Source organism: Eurypyga helias, unplaced genomic scaffold (assembly GCF_000690775.1).
Source record: "Eurypyga helias isolate BGI_N326 unplaced genomic scaffold, ASM69077v1 scaffold46688, whole genome shotgun sequence".
NCBI lineage: Eukaryota > Metazoa > Chordata > Aves > Eurypygiformes > Eurypygidae > Eurypyga > Eurypyga helias.
The window spans coordinates 1-21,221 of record NW_010268629.1 but is presented as its reverse complement, the minus strand read 5'-3'; the positions used below and the strand labels follow the sequence as shown (position 1 = coordinate 21,221).

At 44.4% G+C, this 21,221-nt stretch overlaps 1 protein-coding gene across 1 annotated transcript; it reads right to left on the bottom strand.

Moving 5' to 3' along the window:
* Positions 1–3,375: 3,375 nt before the first annotated feature.
* On the bottom strand, positions 3,376–19,070 carry SEPHS1 (selenophosphate synthetase 1). Its single transcript, XM_010157788.1, has 7 exons — positions 18,822–19,070; positions 15,632–15,735; positions 11,032–11,139; positions 10,007–10,161; positions 9,088–9,178; positions 5,319–5,418; positions 3,376–3,596 (listed from the first exon to the last, which is right to left on the bottom strand). Exons 1-7 carry the CDS (start codon positions 19,012–19,014, stop codon positions 3,376–3,378), a joined length of 972 nt encoding a protein of 323 aa, XP_010156090.1. The 5' UTR covers positions 19,015–19,070.
* Between the last annotated feature and the right edge of the window lie 2,151 nt (positions 19,071–21,221).

Genomic DNA, 21,221 nt, shown 5'->3' with positions numbered 1-21,221 from the left:
AAGCTGTTAAAACGAAGTGGCAGTGCCACCGCACTAAAGCCAGCAGCATTCATAGCTCACCACGTTTTGAGGTCCGGATCAGCCCCCCCTGAAGAGGAAGCAAAGGAAGCCCAGACCGAAGGAACAAGTGTCCGTTTGAGAGGTTGCTGCACGCCGCTTCTGGGGGTTGAAAGGATGCAGACACTCGGTGTCTGCCCTGGCGTGGCTTTTTTAAAGATGGAATGGGTGTTTTTGAGGTTTTTGAACACTCAGTTGTATTGCAAGCAGGGAAGTGGACACAGAAAACTTCAAAAGCAGACTAGCCAAAGCTTTGCAACTAAGCAGAGATGCAAATGGTTCATGAACTAACACCAAGCGTCCTTGCTCCTGCTAACGGCTTCCTCCCACGACCACTAGCACAAGGGTAAAATCATTAGCCTCAGCCTCTTGTCAGCCCTTTTCTACTCATCTGCAGATTTCCGCAAGATTTGCACAAACACCGAGTTGCTGACATACCTCTGCACTAAAAAAGTTGGCTGACACCAAACAACAGTTGCAAAAGGTATTAGAGGAGTATTGACAAAGATACAGACCTGCACGGATATCCCATACAGAGCAACCTTAACTTGTGTCTGCGAGCGGCCAGGCTAACAGACAGAATTGATTCCTTTGAAACCAACTTCAACCGTTATCAAAAGAGTTATCTAAAACAGAGTGCAAACATCACGTAAAACTGCAGTTTTTAAGAGAATACACCATAAGCAAGAGCACTTGGAGGATGGAACAGATGACATAATACATCTTTCCAGCACTGACTTTTGTCAACAGGTGCCCAGAAAATGCACACCGTAAAAAAACACAGCAGCCTTAAAATCCATTCAGATTGTTTTCCAGCAAGTTTCTCACTGCCTGCCCGCTCTGCTGAAAAACATCTGTTCCCAAATGAAGAAGCTACAGACAGAGCATTTCTGGAAGTTCGAGCCAGCAGAGAAAGAGCGTATCAGTATTGCGGCATGAACAACCCTGAGCAGCCCCCACAAAGCGTCGTCCCGACTGGACAGAGAGGCCCAGCAAGACTGACGCCTTTGTACGAATCAACACCAGGACACGAAGGGGGTCTGAACGCTAACAAGTCATCCCAGCGCACCCTGCCCGAGCTAACAGCTGCTGCTGCAGGGTGTCAGGCTATCCAGCGTAAGCCTGAAGCCTACGGGACTGCAGTTACACAGCTTGCAGACCAGAGCTCTTCTGTCCACATGGCTACGGATCTGATGTTCGGCAGACGCTGCCCTGCAACGAATCCCTGCAGCCACCTCTAAGGCGAGAAACGCAGCGCTGTGAGGAAATCAAATCAGAATTACAGAAATCACAGAATGGTTTGGGTTGGAAGGGACCTCAAAGATCATCCAGTTCCAACCCCCCTGCCATGGGCAGGGACACCTTCCACTAGACCAGGTTGCTCCAAGCCTCATCCAGCCTGGCCTTGAACACTTCCAGGGATGGGGCATCCACAGCTTCTCTGGGCAACCTGTCCCAGTGCCTCCCCACCCTCTCCGTGAAGAACTTCTTCCTGATATCTAATCTAAACCTCCCCACTTTCAATTTAAACCCGTTACCCCTTGTCCTGTCACTACAGGCCCTTGGGAAAAGTCCCCCCCAGCTTCCTTGCGGCCCCTTCAGGTACTGGAATACATGTTTGAGGCACCCAACGTTCACCAATTAAGTCTTGCTGTTTTTTCCATCATCATCTATACACGTTGAAACCTAAGCCCTTCAGCTTTTTGAAGGCACCTCTTGCTCTCCGTCTCAAAAGAGATCCTGGTGTCTGTTTTCTGCTTCCAAGTACTGTCACAGCAGCGCGTACATCCCCTCCGTTTTACACTCCTTCAGCGAAAAGGCAGAATGGGATATGCCCAGGGTGCGGGATGCGCAGCTCTGGAGACTCAAGCACTCGGTTTGCGGCTAAGCCATTCCCACGCCAGCCGCTATACAAACCTCTGCCACATCCGCTCACCTGGCAGAGCACCTCTGCACCTCCAGCTCCGTGCCCACACTGTTTTTCGGTCTCGGCAACCGATAACAAATGCTACCAGCACCCTGGTTACGTGGACTCCTGGCCTGTAAGGACGTCTGGTGCTACCAACCCTATTGGCAGAGCTTGCCAAACTGCTACCAGGAATTTCTGGTCTCTGCCAACTGATGCCGGATTTGAACTCCTGAAAGGGTTCACGTCCCCTGTCCTGTTACGCATAACCATACAGTCTCCGTAGGACAGAACCTCTGTTTAAACACAGATGGCCGAGGAACAGTTCAGCAGATCATGGTAAGCTGCGTATTCACTGGGGGAAAAGTTTATGGCTCTCACTGTGATGCTTCTTTCCAGACCTTCAGACTGTTTTGCTTCAAGGGGCCCCCTCTGTTGTGAGCTGCAGACAACTTGGATAATACTTTTGGAGAGCAGGAAGAGGGTGGAGAAATGAGATAAGAGAGACAGATTTGTTGCTACATCTTCTCCGTTTCCCAAAGAGAAAGAAAAGTCAGATTAAAGAAAAACAAAGTGGGACGGATGATTCAAGGGGAAAATAGGGAGATTTCTGGCAGAAGATGGTGATCATGCCAGTCAGCAAAGTGGCCTACACTTAGTAATAAGGCAAGTTTCAAACATCAGAAGTTCTTATCACCTGATAACTGTTTAAATGCTTGTCTGAAGTGAACCTGGTGTCCACAGCCCGCGTCTCAGTACAGGCCTGCTGTATTCACTGTCACGGCAAGTGGCAGCTTTATTACAATAGAAATTCAAGTAATAAATGGGTCAGAGACCAATTTTTTTTTTCCTGCTAGTCGCAGTTTATAAAGTCAAATTTCATACGTGTAAGGGAAAAAACCATCTGTATTCTTGAACGTGTGTATGCTGTGGATAGGGAAAGCCTCAGTCACCAAGACTGGCCCCACTCAGCACTAAACTTGACACTTATTCATCATGAGAAACAAAACACCACTCATTTGACTGGCAAACCTACTGCAGGTGGCTGTACCTTTGAGAAAACCGTGTCAGCTGTACTCAGATTTTCAGATATTCACTGTTCCGGCGCTACCAGCTAAGAGAAGAACAGGTTTCAGAAGAATTCAGAATCATCACTACCTTCGAACTGCAAGATGCACTAGATACAGCACGAGCTTCTGTAACAGTGGTCCACGAGGGAGTAGAAGGCTCTGGGAATAGGATGGTGGTTTGGAAGGTAGGCTGAAGAACTGAACTGTTGTATGGCCTCTGCTCATTAGCTTGGCAATACGACAAACCGACTGTGATTTTGAATGCAAAGCACATGCTTTCCATTTGCAAAGTTATTACACTCTAAGGTGGAGGCGTAGGGAAGGAGGAGAGTGGTACAACTGTCACCCACCTGAAGTCTCCGGACAAGTCCCGTGCATGAGGCCAAACATATTGCCACAAGCCTTACTGACAGCAGCCATCTTCGCAAGAACGGGAAGGTTGTGAATAACAAAGGACACCTCATTTCGCTGCTGCTTGGCAAGGTTTTGTGCATGCCCCAGGATTCCAAATCCTGTGATGTCTGTAGCTGCATGTGCATTGAAAGTGTGCATGAGTCCAGCAGCTGCAAGACAGGGAGGGGAAAAAACCCAACAAACAAATTGAAAAAGGTTATCAGGAAAAGCAGTACTTCATTCAGACTGTGCACAATAAAGTCACATCCCTTCAGTGTCAATCAGGCTGGGTTACTGTTTAAATTAATTAAAAAAAAGTCATGCTTGAAGGGAACTGGAATTCACCAATACTGCATGTAATGCTTAAAAAAATCAACTTAAAGTATTTAACCATGCTGAAAATCCAGCACCAAAGTTGTACCTATCATAGAATCACAGAACGGCTTGGGTTGGAAGGGGCCTTAAAGATCATCCAGTTCCAACCTCTGCTGGACACGTGCTACTAATTTACATTAGCAGGCTAAGAAACAGGGGTTTGCTCCAGATTCCAACTTCCCGAATTTGAGGGTCAGAGAGGTTCTGAGCTCAGCTTTGTTTAAGGATAAGGACCAGACTCATCCTGGTTCTGTTTCTTCACATCTCCTCCCCTGCTGCTCCATAAAAGGATCACATCAGAACTTAGCTTCTGGACACTCGAAGTTTAACAGCTTAAGAACAAAGCCTGCAGGTTGTGGGGGAAGGGCCCAGTCTCCCCCCAACCTAGGCATTCATGAAATTCTTGGGTATTTGCAACTACAGAGCCCCGGCTGGGAGAAGGGCACCCCTGCACGCAGGACAACAGCTCCGGTTAAGAATATGTAAGTCATTACAGGTGCCTGACAAGAGGCTTGAGTGGAGAAAAACCAAAACCAAGAATGCTTTGCCCTTTTTTTCCCTAAGACAATCCCAGCCATTTATGTTTCCTGGAAAACTTTGTAAAAGAATCTAACACCGGTGGGATGACGTAACAAATACCAGATGAAAACTGAATAAATGGGACAAGAGAGAAATCTGACTATCCCTGTTCCTTCAACTGAGAAGTAAGAAAATGCCTAATTCAGTTCTCTGCTCCTCCAAAAATACTTTGAACAAAGAAGGGAAGTTTGGATTAAAATTTTGAGGGTAAAAACAGAACCTTCCCTCTGCCCCAGGTAAAACTAAAAAAATAAACAAACAGGGGGAGGAAAAAAAAAAAGTGTTACATACTCCACACTTTGGGAAGCACATAACATGTCAAAATTAAAAAAAAAAAAAGATAGAAATTGAATTGAAGCATATGGAAATGAAGAGCTTTTCCTTTTTTATTCCATTTTGAGAAATTGTAACCTTATTACAGTCAGGCCATCCCGAGGTCTCTAGGCACAGAAGATAAGGAACAAATCCACTACATTTCCTTTTAAAACATCCTCCAGCTCTCGGGGATGTTACTCATGTCAAAATTAAAAAAAAAAAAAGATAGAAATTGAATTGAAGCATATGGAAATGAAGAGCTTTTCCTTTTTTATTCCATTTTGAGAAATTGTAACCTTATTACAGTCAGGCCATCCCGAGGTCTCTAGGCACAGAAGATAAGGAACAAATCCACTACATTTCCTTTTAAAACATCCTCCAGCTCTCGGGGATGTTACTCGCAGCACTCACATGAGTCATAATCATCTCCAGCAGCATTTGTGTTTTTGCTGTATAATTAAAAGAGGGCGTTGGATTTTCATTTGCTTGCTTCACAAACACTGAACAGCAGAAGGACAGGGCAGAAGGAAGGGATAAAGCGGCTGCATCACATTTCCCCGCAGCAGTGAAACAGAATTAATATGGAAGTGGAAAAACTCCCCCAATGACACGCGTCTTCTTACCTGTTCTGTTCAGTCGTGCCATGTTCATCATTGCTTCCTGGTACGCTAGTTCTACATCTTCTTGCGTTACCACCAGTTTGATTTTATTCCACTTTTCTGGCTAATGGATGAAATAAAGAGGATTCTTTTAGATTTTCAGCTGTATATTTTAAAGCACACCCTTACCACTTCAAAAAAATACTTAATTCAAGATGTACTTGTAATCTGTTGTAGGGTTTGTTTTTTTTTTTTTAAACTCAGTTAAAGAGGGGCAGAAGGTTCAACAGCCTCTGCTGCACCTCAAAGTTCGTTTAGAGATCTATTAGGCACTAAGCACCTCAAATCTTGCATCCAGCAGCTGAGGAGTGGAATAACCACCCCTAGGGCAAAGAACTCCTTCAAGACAACTCTCTGGCTGGAACTTTGGCAGCCAAATTAAAAGAACTTTGGTGCTGGGTGTTGAGATTTATCATCTCTGCCTTCTTGGTTTTTTTAGGAGAGATTTCTTGACTTCACATCTGGACACTCAGATCAACAAAGGTCACTGATATCCACAAGTCCAGGTCTAGGAATGTATGCAAAGGCAGGATGCAATCACCCCAGTGAGTTAGGATTAAGGCAGTTTCATGAGTTTCCTTTACAGTTTAATATCAGCATCTCCTTCCAACCATAGTCCAGTGCCTTGTATGGCTCCATCACATGCTGAGCAACACTCTTCATCCCCAAGAGCTCTCAGAACAATTTAGGAAGTGGTACCTTTAGAAAGAGCAATTGTTTCATTCAAAGCTGAATGAACTCCAGATCCAGAATGAACAGCTAAATAGTTGATTTGATCAAGAGCAACACTACAAGCTTGTTTAATTTTCTCCTTTTTTTTTTTTTTTGCAATGGAAATAAAATTACAGAGAGCTGAAAGTAACCAAAATAGGATTTTTGAAGCCATAATACCTACACCGCCATTCCACAGAATAAATGCATAGAACAAGCTTCTTACAAAACCTGCTAAGAATTGGTACCTGATGCTGCACCAGGGCAGGGTTTTGTCAAAAAGGCCCTTATCCCTCACAAAGGAGCACTGGCTCTGAGGGGTGTGAGAGTGAATCCAGAAATGGCAAGAGGGGGAAAGAGACTAGTCAGCCAAAACAAATCATGTGTTGAAGAGCAAGGAAGTATAGCAGCAAGATCAGAGCTTCTGAAATTAGGTTGAACTGTGACTGACCAATTAAATAAGAAAAGCATTTTTATTTACATAAATGAGATATCAAGCAAAAAAAAAAAAAACAACACAATGAGGCTATTACAGAGATGGCAGAATAGTGATTGTTCTTAACCTGGGTACGACTGAAAAACCTGAGCAGTTATTCTGCCTCAGTTTTCAAAAACACAGGGCTGAGGCTGATCATGGGATGGAAACCAGGCAGATGATGGGAATGGAAATTGCAAATGAGGTGGAAGCAGCACCCACAGTTGAGGCTAGAAGAGCCACAAACACAGGTAAGACAAATCAGATGCAAATTCCTCTCCACCACAGCAGTCAGATATTGGGGTTAGTAAACAGGAAACAAAGGCAGAAAAGCTCACAAAAATCCCCAAACAACTTTTAAAAACAAGTTTAGATTTCCCAGTGGGAAGGGTCAGTAGGCAACACCAACCCCTTTGGTGCTTTGCAGCTGAAAGAGGAAAAGGCAAAGGGTGCCAGTTCCCAGCTGTGCACCAGCCCACACCATCAGCCTGACAGCCACATCAGCCCTCACACAGCCCTGGCCTGGGCCTCTGGGGCTCCGATGGGGCCCAGCTCCTGGCAGACTCTCCGCAGTCTCCTCCTCTGCTCCCTACGGCAGGTGCGGCCCGCCCCACCACAGCTGGGACTTGGCTGCAGCGATGCTGGCAGCAACCAGGCAAAGAGGACAATGTTTGCCTCCATTTGGATCTTCCTTCCATAGAATCACAGAATCGTTTGGGTTGGAAGGTTAAAGATGATCCAGTTCCAACCCCCCTGCCATGGGCAGGGACACCTTCCACTAGACCAGGTTGCTCCAAGCCTCATCCAGCCTGGCCTTGAACACTTCCAAGGATGGGGCATCCACAGCTTCTCTGGGCAACCTGTCCCAGTGCCTCACCACCCTCTCCGGGAAGAACTTCTTCCTGATATCTAATCTAAACCTCCCCGCTTTCAATTTAAACCCGTTACCCCTTGTCCTGTCACTACAGGCCCTTGTAAAAAGTCCCCCCCAGCTTCCTTGTAGCCCCTTCAGGTACTGGAAGGTGCTATAAGGTCTCCCTGGAGCCTTCTCTTCTCCAGGCTGAACAAGGGGCTCATTCGCTACTGCTCTGTTTAAATACCTCAGCTTTTAGGTTGTGGGTTTTTTTAATTTGCAGCCACACCTCTCTACACACCAGTCTTCCTTTCTTGCCTGTGCATAAGCCTGCTGTGCTATGTACCTTCTCCCACATACCTTTCAATACAACGTCAAATTCCTTACCACCGTTTGACTTACGGGAGATTTGCGATGGGTAGTTCTAGTTTCACTTTCCCTGCTCTCTCACAAAACAAAGCTAAAGGCAGAACAGCTACTCAGAAATTTTCCTGCCACAATCAAAGATATATTCTGTTTACACGTAATAGGAGGATTGATTTCCTTGCTGTTCTCGTTTTTCAGACCACAAAGTGCTTCTGGTTGACAGTCAAGGAAATTAGAAGTACTTGAAATATGTGGAAATGCAGAATATCCTTAATTTGCAAGGCTGTTTGTCAGTACAATAAACAGGTATGTTAAGAAGTAAGATTATGGCCAGAAAACATACTATAAAATTGGTGTCTTGTTGTTTCACTTCATTTTCATATCAAGATTATCTGAGGCCCTGATCCTTATATCTGAGCGGTAAACGCAGGATTCTGCACAGGTCAAAATTGCTAGGCCAGACCCTATGAAGAAGGAGAAAAATGTTTTTTTCCTTGTTGCTCATCTTTCAGACTCCAATGAAGGTTTGAAAGCTGGTTCTCCCCCACTTTTGCTAACACAGGCTTTGTAATTAGAATTCATCTGACAGCGTAGTGGCCAACAGCCAAACCCAAGTAGGTTCTAGCTCACTCCTCTGCCAGTCTATTAGCTCAGTAGTCCCAAAAGTAGAAAAGATGCATCTTTTCAAAGTGTAAACTGAGCAGTTGTAATTCTGAAGACACGTACTGGGAGCCAGACAACATAAGCAGATGCCAATTTTGCAGTCACTTTTCAGTTCAGTAGTTACATTTTTGCTTGAAGTAACAGATGGAAGTATGTCTACATACATAATGCTGCTAGAAATATTCTCACTGAATGCACAGGGTAATACATGTGAAATGTAGATACATTTCCATGTACACAAGCAGAAAGCCCGTGAACACAGACAGCAATCTTGGCCTAATTGCTATCAATAAGCTTTTGCCAATTACTTTGGCAGGTGGAGTAAGGCATAATTTTACCCAGGGTGCTAGTCTGTTGTTCTGTTAGTAAACAATTTTGTTTATTACAGCTATGCCCGAGAACTAACTAAGAATTAGATGCAATTAAGATGGGCTCACTAAGCACAAAATAGTAAATTGTCTCGACTCCAAACCAGTCAGTTTTGCACATCAGCAGGTAAGGCTGACACACAAAGGAGGAAGGAGGAGAGAGACGGAAGATGACTCCCAGCTGAGGTCTCAGTGTACTTAATACACTGCTGAACTTTGCCATTTGGAGGGAATGAGGAAGGTCACCTTCAATTCACACCCCTCTTCCCCATTTTTTTTTCCCCAGCATGTACTCACAATATCTAGCCACTGGTGGACAGCTACAGCCACTTGTGTTCCCAAGGGTTTAGTTAATACAAGCACATCTCCTGGCACTGCATTGTCTGGCCTGAAAACAAAGAATTCATATATTAATTACATAGGGAGATTCACACACGTTATTAGGAATAAGTGCTGATAATTACGTTTTCAGAGACCCATGTATCTTGTTGCACAGTTAAAAAAAAAATGAAGACTAATTGCAGAATTACCCTTTGGGATTCACTGCCATGGGGTATTATTGAGCAAACTGCTGGAAACTTATTTAAAAGTGCTAATCTTTTTTTCTTGGAACAGAACAATGCTTGCAGTCAGACACACAAAAAACTACATTTTCTTTTCTTTCAATTGACTGGAGACATAAGATAGGATAGGGAAAAAATTGACCTTCATTCCTCAGGGCATAAGGCAACTGTCACCAGGATCACAAACAAATTCATTTGTAGAGTGTAACATGCCACAGTGGGACATTCAAAATCAGCTGCTGTTACATGAACAGAATGCTGTGCAGGACAGCAACTCCACAGTTCTCTACAGCCATTAAACAGGCTAACTGGGAAATGGTTTAAAATGGGTGTATAAATATGATGGAAATTTATGTCCCAAAACAGTCATCAATACCTTTAAAGGTTAGAAACTCAACTCTCCTGTCAAAAGGAAAATAGGATCAAAAGATACTGGGGGGGGATGGGGAGAAGTAAAAGGACATCCTGTTTAAAAAAGCAAATATGTACAAGAGAGATGTGGCATCTGCTGAGTGCTAAGGACAAATGCAAGCAGGAGAAGGTGCTGCCTTATTCATCAGGAGACAGATCGCAAGATCACACCACAGCATTTAAAGGATTTTTACTGTATCCCTTCAGACCAGTGCCTTTGATTGTTTAGCGATTTAACTTACATTATAAATTCATTAGGCTGACAGACTGTCGTGGCCACTCCTCCTAAAACAATCCAGGGATTTAACACTGTTTGGCCACCAGTAACAGATGTTCCTGCCTCTTCTGCTGCATCTTTGAAACCCTGGATAATTAGAGGCATCACTTTGTCTCTTTCCTAGAGATCAAAACAGAAGTCAGAGATCCGTACACAGCAGTGCTAGTCATTTCAAGACTGGTCCAGGGCTTTTAGTCACGCAAGTCAAATGCCCTCACGGCAAATAGTTCATGACAGAAAAGCCAGTCTTCGGAAGAGGTTAGCCTCCTGAAAATGGCACGTTATCCCATACGGCTATGGCTTTACAGCTCTTGGCAAAAGAGGTGAAGAGACGTTCTTAGGCTGAAGAAACGCTCTTCAAAAGACCATATAAAGAAATCAGAGTTCTGGAAAACTTGGAACAACTATCCTGCTGTTGTAATCAAGGTACGGCCGCAGCACTGCGGTGCGATAAGGCAAACTTAAACCAAGCTGCGTTTGGCCTCCACTAACCTGCGAAGTTCCAACTTACTTCCTTCGAAGAGTAAACATCCCTTTTTTGCTAGAGCAAAACAAACAATAATGCTGGTTACTTCCAGAAAAATTAAAAAAAAAATTAAAAAAGCAATCTACTTTAGTTTCTTCAGCTTGAGAGACATTAGAGCTGGCAAAAGCAAACCAGAAACATCTATCCAGACTGATACATGAACTGATAATCAAATGCTGCCTTGGAGCAATGCTGTCATGAACTGACGGAAGCAGGGACCCCATTTTGGTGGAGATGAAGGTATTTGCAACAGTGGATTACAATGCCACAGAAAAATGAACTTTTAGCAAGTGACTCAGAATGCTTATGAGGCGAGACCCATGCTATGAACTGAGCCATTCAATAAAACCAGCTCTTCTTTAAAAGGGTTCAAAAGTTAAGGAGAAAATACACTAAAGGTAAATATAGTCTAAGCATGTTTAGCTGTTTGGGTCTTCCTTAAGAAGAAATACCAAAAATCTTACCCTATCTGTCATTTTATTGCTGATTCCAAGGAGCATCAACATGTTGTCGCATTCTGTGACCCCCATGGCATAAAGGTCACTTAGGACATTGGCACACGCTATCCGCCCCTGAAAAAAAAAAGACAGACAAAAAAAAATCTGCAGGACTGTTTGTGAACATTCAGACAAACACTTGACACAAACAAAACTTCCAGCGTGATTTTACACAGAGACAGCTGCTTATTCCACAGGCTCCTGCATGAAAAAACCCAGCCAAAGATGTGGTATGATCCGTTATGTGCAACGTGCCCATCTAGAAGTGTGGACATCCGTTCCCTTTACAGGTGAGGGGAAAATTCAAACCCGCTGTCTTGGTCAACAGCCTCTCTCACCGACCACACAGGGACCCCTCGCTGAGTTTAGACTGGATGCCTCATTTCAGAGGCTGAAGTTAAACTTGACGAAGCCTAGCTGTGATAACAAGCCCAGTTTACTTCATGTGGCATGTTCCCATTAACTTTATACCAGCACACACTGATGAAGACGACCCCGATACGTAATTCACAACTGCTGGGAAGCTAATCCCAAAAACATATATTGCTGTACCTCTTCTACATTGGAATACATAGGAGAAAGGGGCCTTGATAAAAAAACTGTTGGGAGTGCCCTTCGTCCACATGAAGTTTTTTGGAGAGCACCCTTCTTCCCAGCAGATACAGCCGTGCAGCCAGCACACAGCCACACTGGGATGCTTGTTGTACCAAGAGGTCAGTAAGTTGTCTGCAGAAGATGGCACGTGGGGAGTTGAGGAGCTGCGGCTCCCAGGAGCCAGCCTTGTCACCCCTTTGGAGCATGCACAGCTGCTGAGGGGAGAAGTCTGCCCCCCACCACTTGTACATGAGGGAGATGTGCCTACGTCACTTGCCCAGGTGACAAGGTAAGGCTGAATTTTTCTACATCGCATGCTTTTTATTGAGTAGCGTGTGTGTGAACATCTCCACGAGCAAAAATTTGTCCAAGAGACCTGGTTGTCTGCTGAAGATTCCTCTAACAAGTCACGAAGATGACAGGGTGAGAAGGGATGCTTTGCATCACACGAGCTTAGCTACTCCAGTTCTACTAAATTAACGGATCCAAGACAGAGTTTGTTGGGGTGTGGACCCAGCACAGATGAGACATCGAGTTTCCTGATGGAGACGTAGAACTTTCTCATACAAGATGAATAGGTAAGATCTTTAAAACACGGGGCAAGTTCTGTTGTGTTACTCTGGAAGACTCCACGCATTTTATTAAGATTGTAGTTCTGCAGATGTAAACCTAGAACAATCAACATCATCTGGTTTTATGATTTTAAATCTGTGTTTTTCATAAAGTTCAGATGCAACACCACCACGATAAAAACCAACATGATTATTCAACGCAATCTGGACAACAGAAATATGCCTTAGCTGAAAGACGGGACTGCAGAGAGGGGGTCATTTGAACACATTTCTACCATCCCCCAAGCCTTACAGTCTAATCACACATCCAGGATTTTTTTAACAATTAATATTTTCAGGCAGCTCCCTCACTTGCAGATGACATGAAATGACATCTCCCAATCACAATTAAATATAATCCCGTTTTTTCCTAAATTCAAGAGCTTCCAGTGGCATCAGGGGAATCCCTTGTATTTGAAACTGGAATATGTTTTAATCATTTAAATATTAAACTATTAAGAGAAGAGTGAGCTGTGTACTACATGGTTTGATGGATATTGGCTGTTACATTTCTAGATGTTTAGCAACACTAAAGCCTGCTATTTTCCTTTTCTGGAAGGGGACTATCAAACCATTCTCCACTATCTTCAGTATTTACCAAGCAAACTGCTGGTTTATGCCCTCTCAGGAATGACAGATAAGTTTTCAAAACCACAGTGGCAACAGCTCTCTCTTCTAGTAGTCAGAGGTCAGTCTAACACCGCTTTTGCCAACTGGCACAACCACTTTGGAAACAAATTCAGGGAGTTCAAGTCTGCAACAGTGAAGGGAGCAATCCGTGGCTTGTGAACACGGACGGACACAACAGGATTCACAAACAGGGGTCAACCCAGCTGGGTCCCACATGCTACCTCACCGCTTGTTTAGTCCCCCCAAAATGCAAGTATTTATGTGCAACACTAAGAACGACTTTCAAGGGTGAAGGATGGCGGAATCACACTCCTGTTCCCAGTCTCGAGTGAGGGTTCTTCTTAAAAGGGCACACAAAAGGCCCCTGGAATGGACGGGGAAGGAAGTCCACTCTCGAACCACGCAGTTTCCTGCTCCTGTACTCAAAAAGGTGTCTCCACAGCACCACAGAGGCCAGTACCAGTCCCATTACCAGTGGCTTGACACTTATTACCAAACCTATTTTAAATTGCTTTCCCAATAACAAACCATTTAGGCTGAAAAGTCCTGTGCTGGACACAGATTTTACAGGTGTACCTCCTAAGGATACTTGAGGCAACATGGGTTGTGTGTTTTCAAGAACAAAGCCAAGGGGAAGTGGAAAATAAGACAGGGGGTTTTGCATGTAACTGCAGAACTTGGGTTTTAAAATAGACAGTGACAGAGTGAGAGAAAGCTAGGATGAGAGGTCAGATAAGGAGCTGTAGGCAGACACTGTGCACAGATAAACAGACTCTAAATCAGGGAAGATCCACCCAAAACCAGGCTAGAGCTGACCAGGTAAGGAGATAGAGCAGAGAACAAGGAGAGGGTGTACTGCGTGTAAGTGATGACGAGAGCAGAGACTGGTAGTGACAGGTATGGGTCAGGGGGTGTCTAGACTGAAAACAGAGGAAAAAACAACTGGAGAAACACGGGAACAGCAGCCTGTCTTGAACACAGGAGTCCAGAGCAGGCTCCTTTATACAGCCTGGACACAGAATTCCCAAGTCTCACCATTCCTCTACTCTTAACAACCATCCATAATCCCCATGGCAAATTGTACTTGACTGTCCTCCAACTGCTGTTGGTCCACACAAGAAAATGGCAATCTATATTGTCCCAGGTACTCTAGTCCCCAGGTGAGAGGTGGGAGTAGAGGATCCAGCAGCTCCAACCCTGCCAGACCATCGCTGCAGGTACCAGCAAGGCTTGTGGCAGAATCCCTGTTCTCAGCTTTCAAGAAGAAATACACATCCATAAACGGATTAGGAAGTGGCATTCATTAGGAAGGAAGAGGGAAGGAGTTCAGAGTTGGAAAACAAGGTTAGTTGCAGGTGCAGGTAGATCACAGTATAGACTGTAACTATGATGCAATCACTGAAGTTGGACTGAGGCCAAATTTACATTCCACTCCTACCACACTGGCCTAATCCTCAGCTGGGCACAGGCTCATCTATCCACTCCTGCGGCACCTCAAACCCTTTTATCTCTAAACAAAACAACCCTCCTCCTTCACCACAGCCTTCTCATGCTGTCCTTCACAAGTTTTCGTCACAAGGTGAGAAAAGAGAGTTTCTCAGCTGATGAAGTTGAACACAGCTCCCTAGTAGCAGACTTTTTTTTTTTTTTTTTTTTTTTTTAAAATCTCAGTCCTTGACAAGTTCCCACACAATGCTAAAGCAAGCCACTTGAATCAGATTTCACAGGAGAGCTCAACAGCTCTACTCCAGAGACCAGCCTGAGGTCTTGGCTGCTCAGTCTGCAGAAAGAGAGCTCTTCTGGAACAGAAAACAAAGGAGCTAGGCTTGTGTATGGGCACACCACCTGGTCAAGCATGCTAAAACAAACGAGCTGGTCCCAACCTCAGTGTTCAAAACCTCCCTGACGGGTCTCAGAACAAACAGCAAACCAAAACCAGCAAATAAAGCATGCAACCATATGAAGAGCAGTAAAAGTATGCCTTAAAGCAGTCACATTCCAATCACTGGAAAGGTGAATTCTCACACTTAACTTTCATGACTTTCACTTAATGAACACCTCCTGCAGAATTCCTTATGGCTTTAAGTCCATTTTCAAAGTTCATTTGTTTCCCCATGACCTTCTTTCAAGGTAATACTGATCACTGCCAAACATAACACCATGGAAGAAACTCTACTGAGGCATACTACAAAGAAACACGGACACAGAAGGAACCAAAGTCAAAGCGCAGGCAACTTCCAACAAGTCATTTCAACTAACCCACCTGCAGGCAGAGGTAGTGAGACAGGAAAGCTGGTGTCGGCAAAGCGCTCTGAAGTCGTCGGGTGCTCCTGCCAACTACTGTCATTTGGGTATTTCCAGTTGTACCATGTTACCTGGTTATTCCAGAACCTCAAAAAAGGCCAATTACAAGGCGGTTGTGCTCCTAAGTGGAGTTTGCTGTCTGCTGCTTCAGAGACAGCTCTTTTTCCCTCCCTTTCGGGCTTGAAAAGCCAAATTCCACAGAACAACAGATGGAGGGAAATTTGAATTCAAAGTGGCAGTTTTCCCAACGTTCATCTTTTTCAATCTTTTTTTTTTTCCCTTCTTCACGTGTGTTTAGGAAAGACCCTGAATGCAGTCAAACAATTAGCACTGCACCTCTAGAAGAAAGGGTCAAAACTGCCATCGCATCAGCGAGAAGCACAAATCCAATCAGCAACATAGCTAACAGTTAAGTTTAGCCAACTTACCATCATATAAGGATCATCCACAATAGGATAAATATAATCTGTTGTCTGGACCAACGACAAACCTCCGTGTCTTAACGGAATAACACAAGTGTCCATCCCAATTCCTGTAAAGACAGAAATCCATCAGTGAGGTGGAATAACTCTGCCCTTAATTATCTGTTGCTCTGAACAAGAGAGCTTGTAAAACACGTCTACGAAATACCATCCTGCCTAAAGAGACATGGCAAATTCCTTCCTTACTAAAAACGCAGAGGAAAACCAAGCAAAGAATGAAAACCCCTGCCTGGAACAGAAGCGTAAACGGCTGAAAGCAAGAGCTAAACTGCAGCAGAATAACAGTGCATATGAACATCTGTGGTTATATGTACGCACGTTTCAAGTCAAGAGGAACTGTGTAAATTGATGCTGTCGAAAGCAAACAGGTTTTCCTGTCACGCCGATCTCAACAAAAATATAGTGACAGTTTTAGAAGGATATAGCCCCTCATGAAGGTCATTTCCTCACTTCAGGAGGAACAAAAAGAAGGCCACAAGTCACAGCCTTGGTGAAAGAGGATTCACCCATTTGGAGCACCTGCAACTGTGTTAACCTTGCTTCCTTCTGTGAGGCCGAAAGGCGGCAAGACGATCTGCTAGACAGGGAAACTCCAGAGAAAACCACAGCACCAAGCGCAGCCTCTTCCCTGACGGTGGACATGTCAAACAGAGTAAGCAGCATTAAAACCTGCAGGCATTGGCTGTGATGCAAGAGCCCTCGCAACAGCGGCAGGTGACAACATGCCCGCTGAGCCCTGTTCCCTGTTGATGCCCCTGTGCCTTGTGGCAAGGACAGGTAGCTTACCTCCTTCCTGGGCTGGCTGCCTAGATTTACTCTGCGTACCTCCCAGGGCAAGAGCCTTCAAACAACCAGCTTTCAGGCAGCAGACACCACACAGTAACTCTTCCCTGTGTACTAATGAAACACACTACCTAGCAAGTGCTACAAGCCAGTACTTGGCAGTGTCCTGCACAGGGCTGGAGTGAGCTGCTACCATCCGAGGTCCTGTTGAGGACACAGAGCCAGGCAGTCCATGTGTAGGTGGAGAGGATTTTGCCTCTCCTGCCTACTAAGGCAGAAGATCTTGCTTTGGAAAAGAGGGGATACTGACAGAAGCTCATGAGCAGTAATTCAGAGTTGCTCATCCTCAGCAGAAGCTACCGAGCCGCCATGCATGATGTCCAGTGTCTCCACAGAAGTGCTTATACACAGTTGCAGAGACATAGCTCGTGTACAGGAGCTGTTTTGCCCTCAGTTCACCTATCAAGCTGTAATGCCGCAAGACTGTTTTCACTTGCGTGGTTTTCCACAACTTCAGCAAAAGTGCTGCTTGACAGACAGGCCCAGGGGCCACCGTGGTCCTTCGGAAGCTGTTTCTCTCCCACCAAAAAAGTACTGACTAAATAAGTCAATCTCTTCAGCAAGGTGACTCAAACCAGTGATTTCAAGGTCCAGAACAGCTCTGAGATTTACGTCAAACTTGCAGTTTTTTTACTCACGGATATACTCACAGCTATATTTAAGACTGCTCTGGGTAACACCACTTGCAGAACTAAAAAGATGAGCCTGCTATTGGCAATTTCCCTCTTGACTGCATCTAAAAAGCATGGTGCATGTGCCAGGCTGTCAAGCCACCTGTATATCCCTTTTAAGCACAAGGTATCAGAGGCAAATAACACCAAATGACAGATTTGTTGAAGGGATACTCGCCATAAAAGCGTAATTTTTAGAGACCTGAACTTTTTACCATCTATTACTAACAGATTCCTGTTACATAATATCATACCTACATATTGATGGCATTAGTCTACTTGTTAACCTTTTCATACAGCTGGAGAAGGGGGGAAAAAAAAAATCTATTAGCAGTTCCATTACTATCTGAAGCCCCTAAGTTTATAAGAGAAAAAACCCAACACAATAGCTAGATAATTAAATCTAAATCAAACTGTTACTGTTTTTAGAAATTTGCCAAATTGAAATGCTGTCACGAATAACTTAATTTAGAAAAAACCCACATAAATAGCAATTTGGGGATGAAAGAAGCTGGAAGCGTCCTTCATTAGGGAATATTAAATTATAGTGCCACCCCAGCTCCACACTCAATTGCTGCTTAGATATTCCATACAAAGATGGCCATTGTTTAAGCAAGAACATGGACGGGCTCCTTACTAATCTCTCACCGAATTCAATCCCCACCAGAATAATAGGTTGCAACCTGTCAGCCTGCTATCAGACAAATAATGTTAAAATAATATTAAATAAGGTTATTTGACATTAAACTGATAATTAAATAATTTCAGAATAAATACTACGTTGATATTCCTAAAATTAAGAAAAAAAAAATCCATTCTGTGCTGCAGAGATTGAATATGCAGCACTGAGTAAACAGACACACAGAATTAAAGTGTCATTAAACACATTATCTACATTCATTTATCTGTATCAATATTAGGTAGAGCAGCTGGTATCAAAATACCTACATTAGCCCTGTTCCCTGTGTAGGTGGCTTGTGCAGGTTGTTTTTCCCTTACTGCTTGCATCACCGTGCAAATACCAAAGAGAAAGTGAAGCTGGCAAGAACACAGATGTCTTGGGAAGACAGCCTTTCCCAGGCAGCTTCTACAGGTGAGCAAACAAGTCCGAGTGGGAAACAACGAAAGGAAAAAGGACAGCAGTGAAACCATCCGCTCCCTGCCTCAGCTGAAGGGAGAGTTTTCTCTGACAGAGGAGCAGAGGGAGGGAGAGGGAAACTTCACCTGCGAGTCATCTGATCGCACAAAACTCATTGCATACATTTCCAAAGGCGATGTGTTAACATTAAAGTCCCGAAATTCACTGATGCAACTTCAGTTTGTAAAGCATGGACTGGGGAAAGGGAGGAGAGGACCAATGCCTAAGCACGTGCCCATCACGACGGCCGTTCCTGACTGGTTTTCCTCTGTAGCTGAGTGCACTGCAGGATGTTAAATAATTAAAATAACATTCTTGTGTCCCAGAAGCCAATAAATGACAACACAAGATTAATTCTGCCGATTTCTGGATGCTGTGCGTGCTTTACGCAACACACAATCTTCAAACTGATCCAACAAACCACAGATGAGATCGTGGCCCTGAGCGCACCAAACAGCACCTGTCTAGAGGAGCATCTACTTACCCAACCTGGGCATAACTGCCCCCAGGAACTGTTCGTCTTCCTGAAAATGGTTTTCCTGTAGCGATTCGAGCAGTTTCTGTAAGACATCCTGAGGCACTTTGCAGCCTGTGCCTTTCAGTTCAGTGAATCGGGTCAGACGGAAGCTTTTGTCCAGTTCATAACTTTCTGGGTTAAACGACTCCCGAACAGACATGGTTCTCTCGCACAGACTGTTGGCCTTTCCCACCTCACAGCAACGGTATCTGCTGATCAGTCTAATTAAAAGAAAAAAAAAAAAGATTAAAAATTGGGAACATTAGAAAATCCTAGGACCTACAAGACAACAGGTTTTCCACACAGAGCAAGTTAGAGGACTCAACATTATTCACTTTTAAGACAGGTGGGCACCGTTACTCTAAGACTACAAAGGAACGACACCTCTTCCTACCTTCCGGCATTTAAAACTGTAACTATGCCAGGCAAATCAGGGTTTTGGGGGTTTTTTTCCTCCTCCAGATATGCTGCAGAAGAAGTTTTTCATTAAAAGAAGAATCTAACACCCCGACCTCATTTAACGCAGAGGTAAGGGAAGAAATAATAGTTTGCAGAGCACTGAGGCCAATTTCCACAAAGGCAGCCTGGGCCCTGATCCTGCAAGACGCTCAGCGGAGACATCTGTTTGCACTCAGCTCAGCGCAGGGTCATCATTTTGGCCACTAACATATTACTCTCAAAAATAAGGTGCTTTTTGAAAAATGGCTCAGCTGATGTAAGAAGCCGAAACTCCGTAATACACCTGTTCTCCTTGGGGGAAAAGGCAAACCCGGTGTTCTGTTAGTACAGGTCACAGAAGAACAAAGAGGCTGTATTCAATCAAACTGGTTTACCTACAAACATGCCAGTTTACCTTTTAGTACCTTCGCAGACATAAAAACGTTGAAGAGTTTCTCGCCTCTCGAGTCCTTTTTTAGTCAACTAACAATAACGGAGAATACAGAGAATTGCCCATTAAAATGGTAACGTAAAAAGACACTGATGCAACTCATTTAATAAAATTCTTAACAATGCACGTCTAATTTTAGAACGTTTTTCCACTCTGACTCACAGACACCACACTCCAAAACTAATAAGAGGCCTAACCAAGACACTGACTTCTAAACAGGAACGGCTGTGATAAAACCCAATTAATCTTTCTCAGAGAAGAAGTTTTCAGGAATTACTAAAAACAACCTGTCTGCAGTAGTTTCTTAGAAAGCTCGGATCCCGCCTAACAACGAGAACAGAGTTCAGCAGCATCGCTGACAAAACCTGATACCGAGGGTCATGCCGCTGCGAGGTTAAGCTGAAAAGCAAAAAAGAACGAGCGCGAGTGACGGGTATTCGCCAAGTTCGACAGCATGAAATGTTGAGAAAGAAGTAAATCTACAGACCGTGCAACCCGCCTCCCCTCCACAGCGCTTACTAACAAGTATACCCCTTCCCTAAACCTTCGGGTCTACCAGTTTACTGTGTGTACTTCGTAAGAATTGAAGTTTTAAGCTCCCTGAGAACTTGTGATGTGGAGCCCGACTCCCCTTTACAGTGCTTTCCCTCCTTCTCCAGGAGGCGTGGCACTTATTTAAAACAAAATCTTCCAAAGCCCAGGCTCGGGCAGTAATCCAAACTCCAGTTACAAGAACGTGTCTTGGATGAGCAATGAATTCAGTTCGTGGCTGTTGTCGTCCAATGCAAGACACTGAGCACTTGAAATCAAGAAAAAAAAAAAAAGGAAAATAAGATAGCGTCTGGAAAACAACCTGTCAACAGAAAGGGGAGACAAAAGCTTTCCAAGGAAGGGGATTTTTTTTTCCCTCTCCTTCATTCTTTTTTAACACTTCGTTCTAATTAATTCCAGAAATTTATAAAAAGCAGCATGCCCCACAAGGGGAACATTTTCCTTCCTCTAAGCAGTAATTGCAACACGCTTAGCACCCCCTACCTACTTACACAGGGAAGGATTCGGAGGCCACAGCCTCCCAGAACTTTTTGCAGCCTCGGGGACTGTAAGGCCACAGTAAATTAACGTTCCCCGGTTAGAAAACAAACCCTGAAATAAAGCAGGCGATTGCATCGGAGGCAAAACGTCCGCGGTGCAATAACGAAACAGCTTTTTAACGAGGACCTGAATAAAGCTGCGCGCAGCCATGTATTTTGCAGAATGTCTTTCCTCGCAGGACCAAGCTCCCCGCGAGCGCTGGCCAAGCTGTGCAAGAGGCGACCTGAGCGCCAAGCATCCCGCCCCCCAAGCAGGAGAAACACTCCCCAGGTTTCCCGCTTTAAAAAAAACCGGCATAATAAATACAGAAGAAAACCCGAAAAGTTTAACCCTTGCCGCCCCAAAGCGCGGAGAGCACGGGAGCGAAAGGGGAGAGCGAAGGAGGT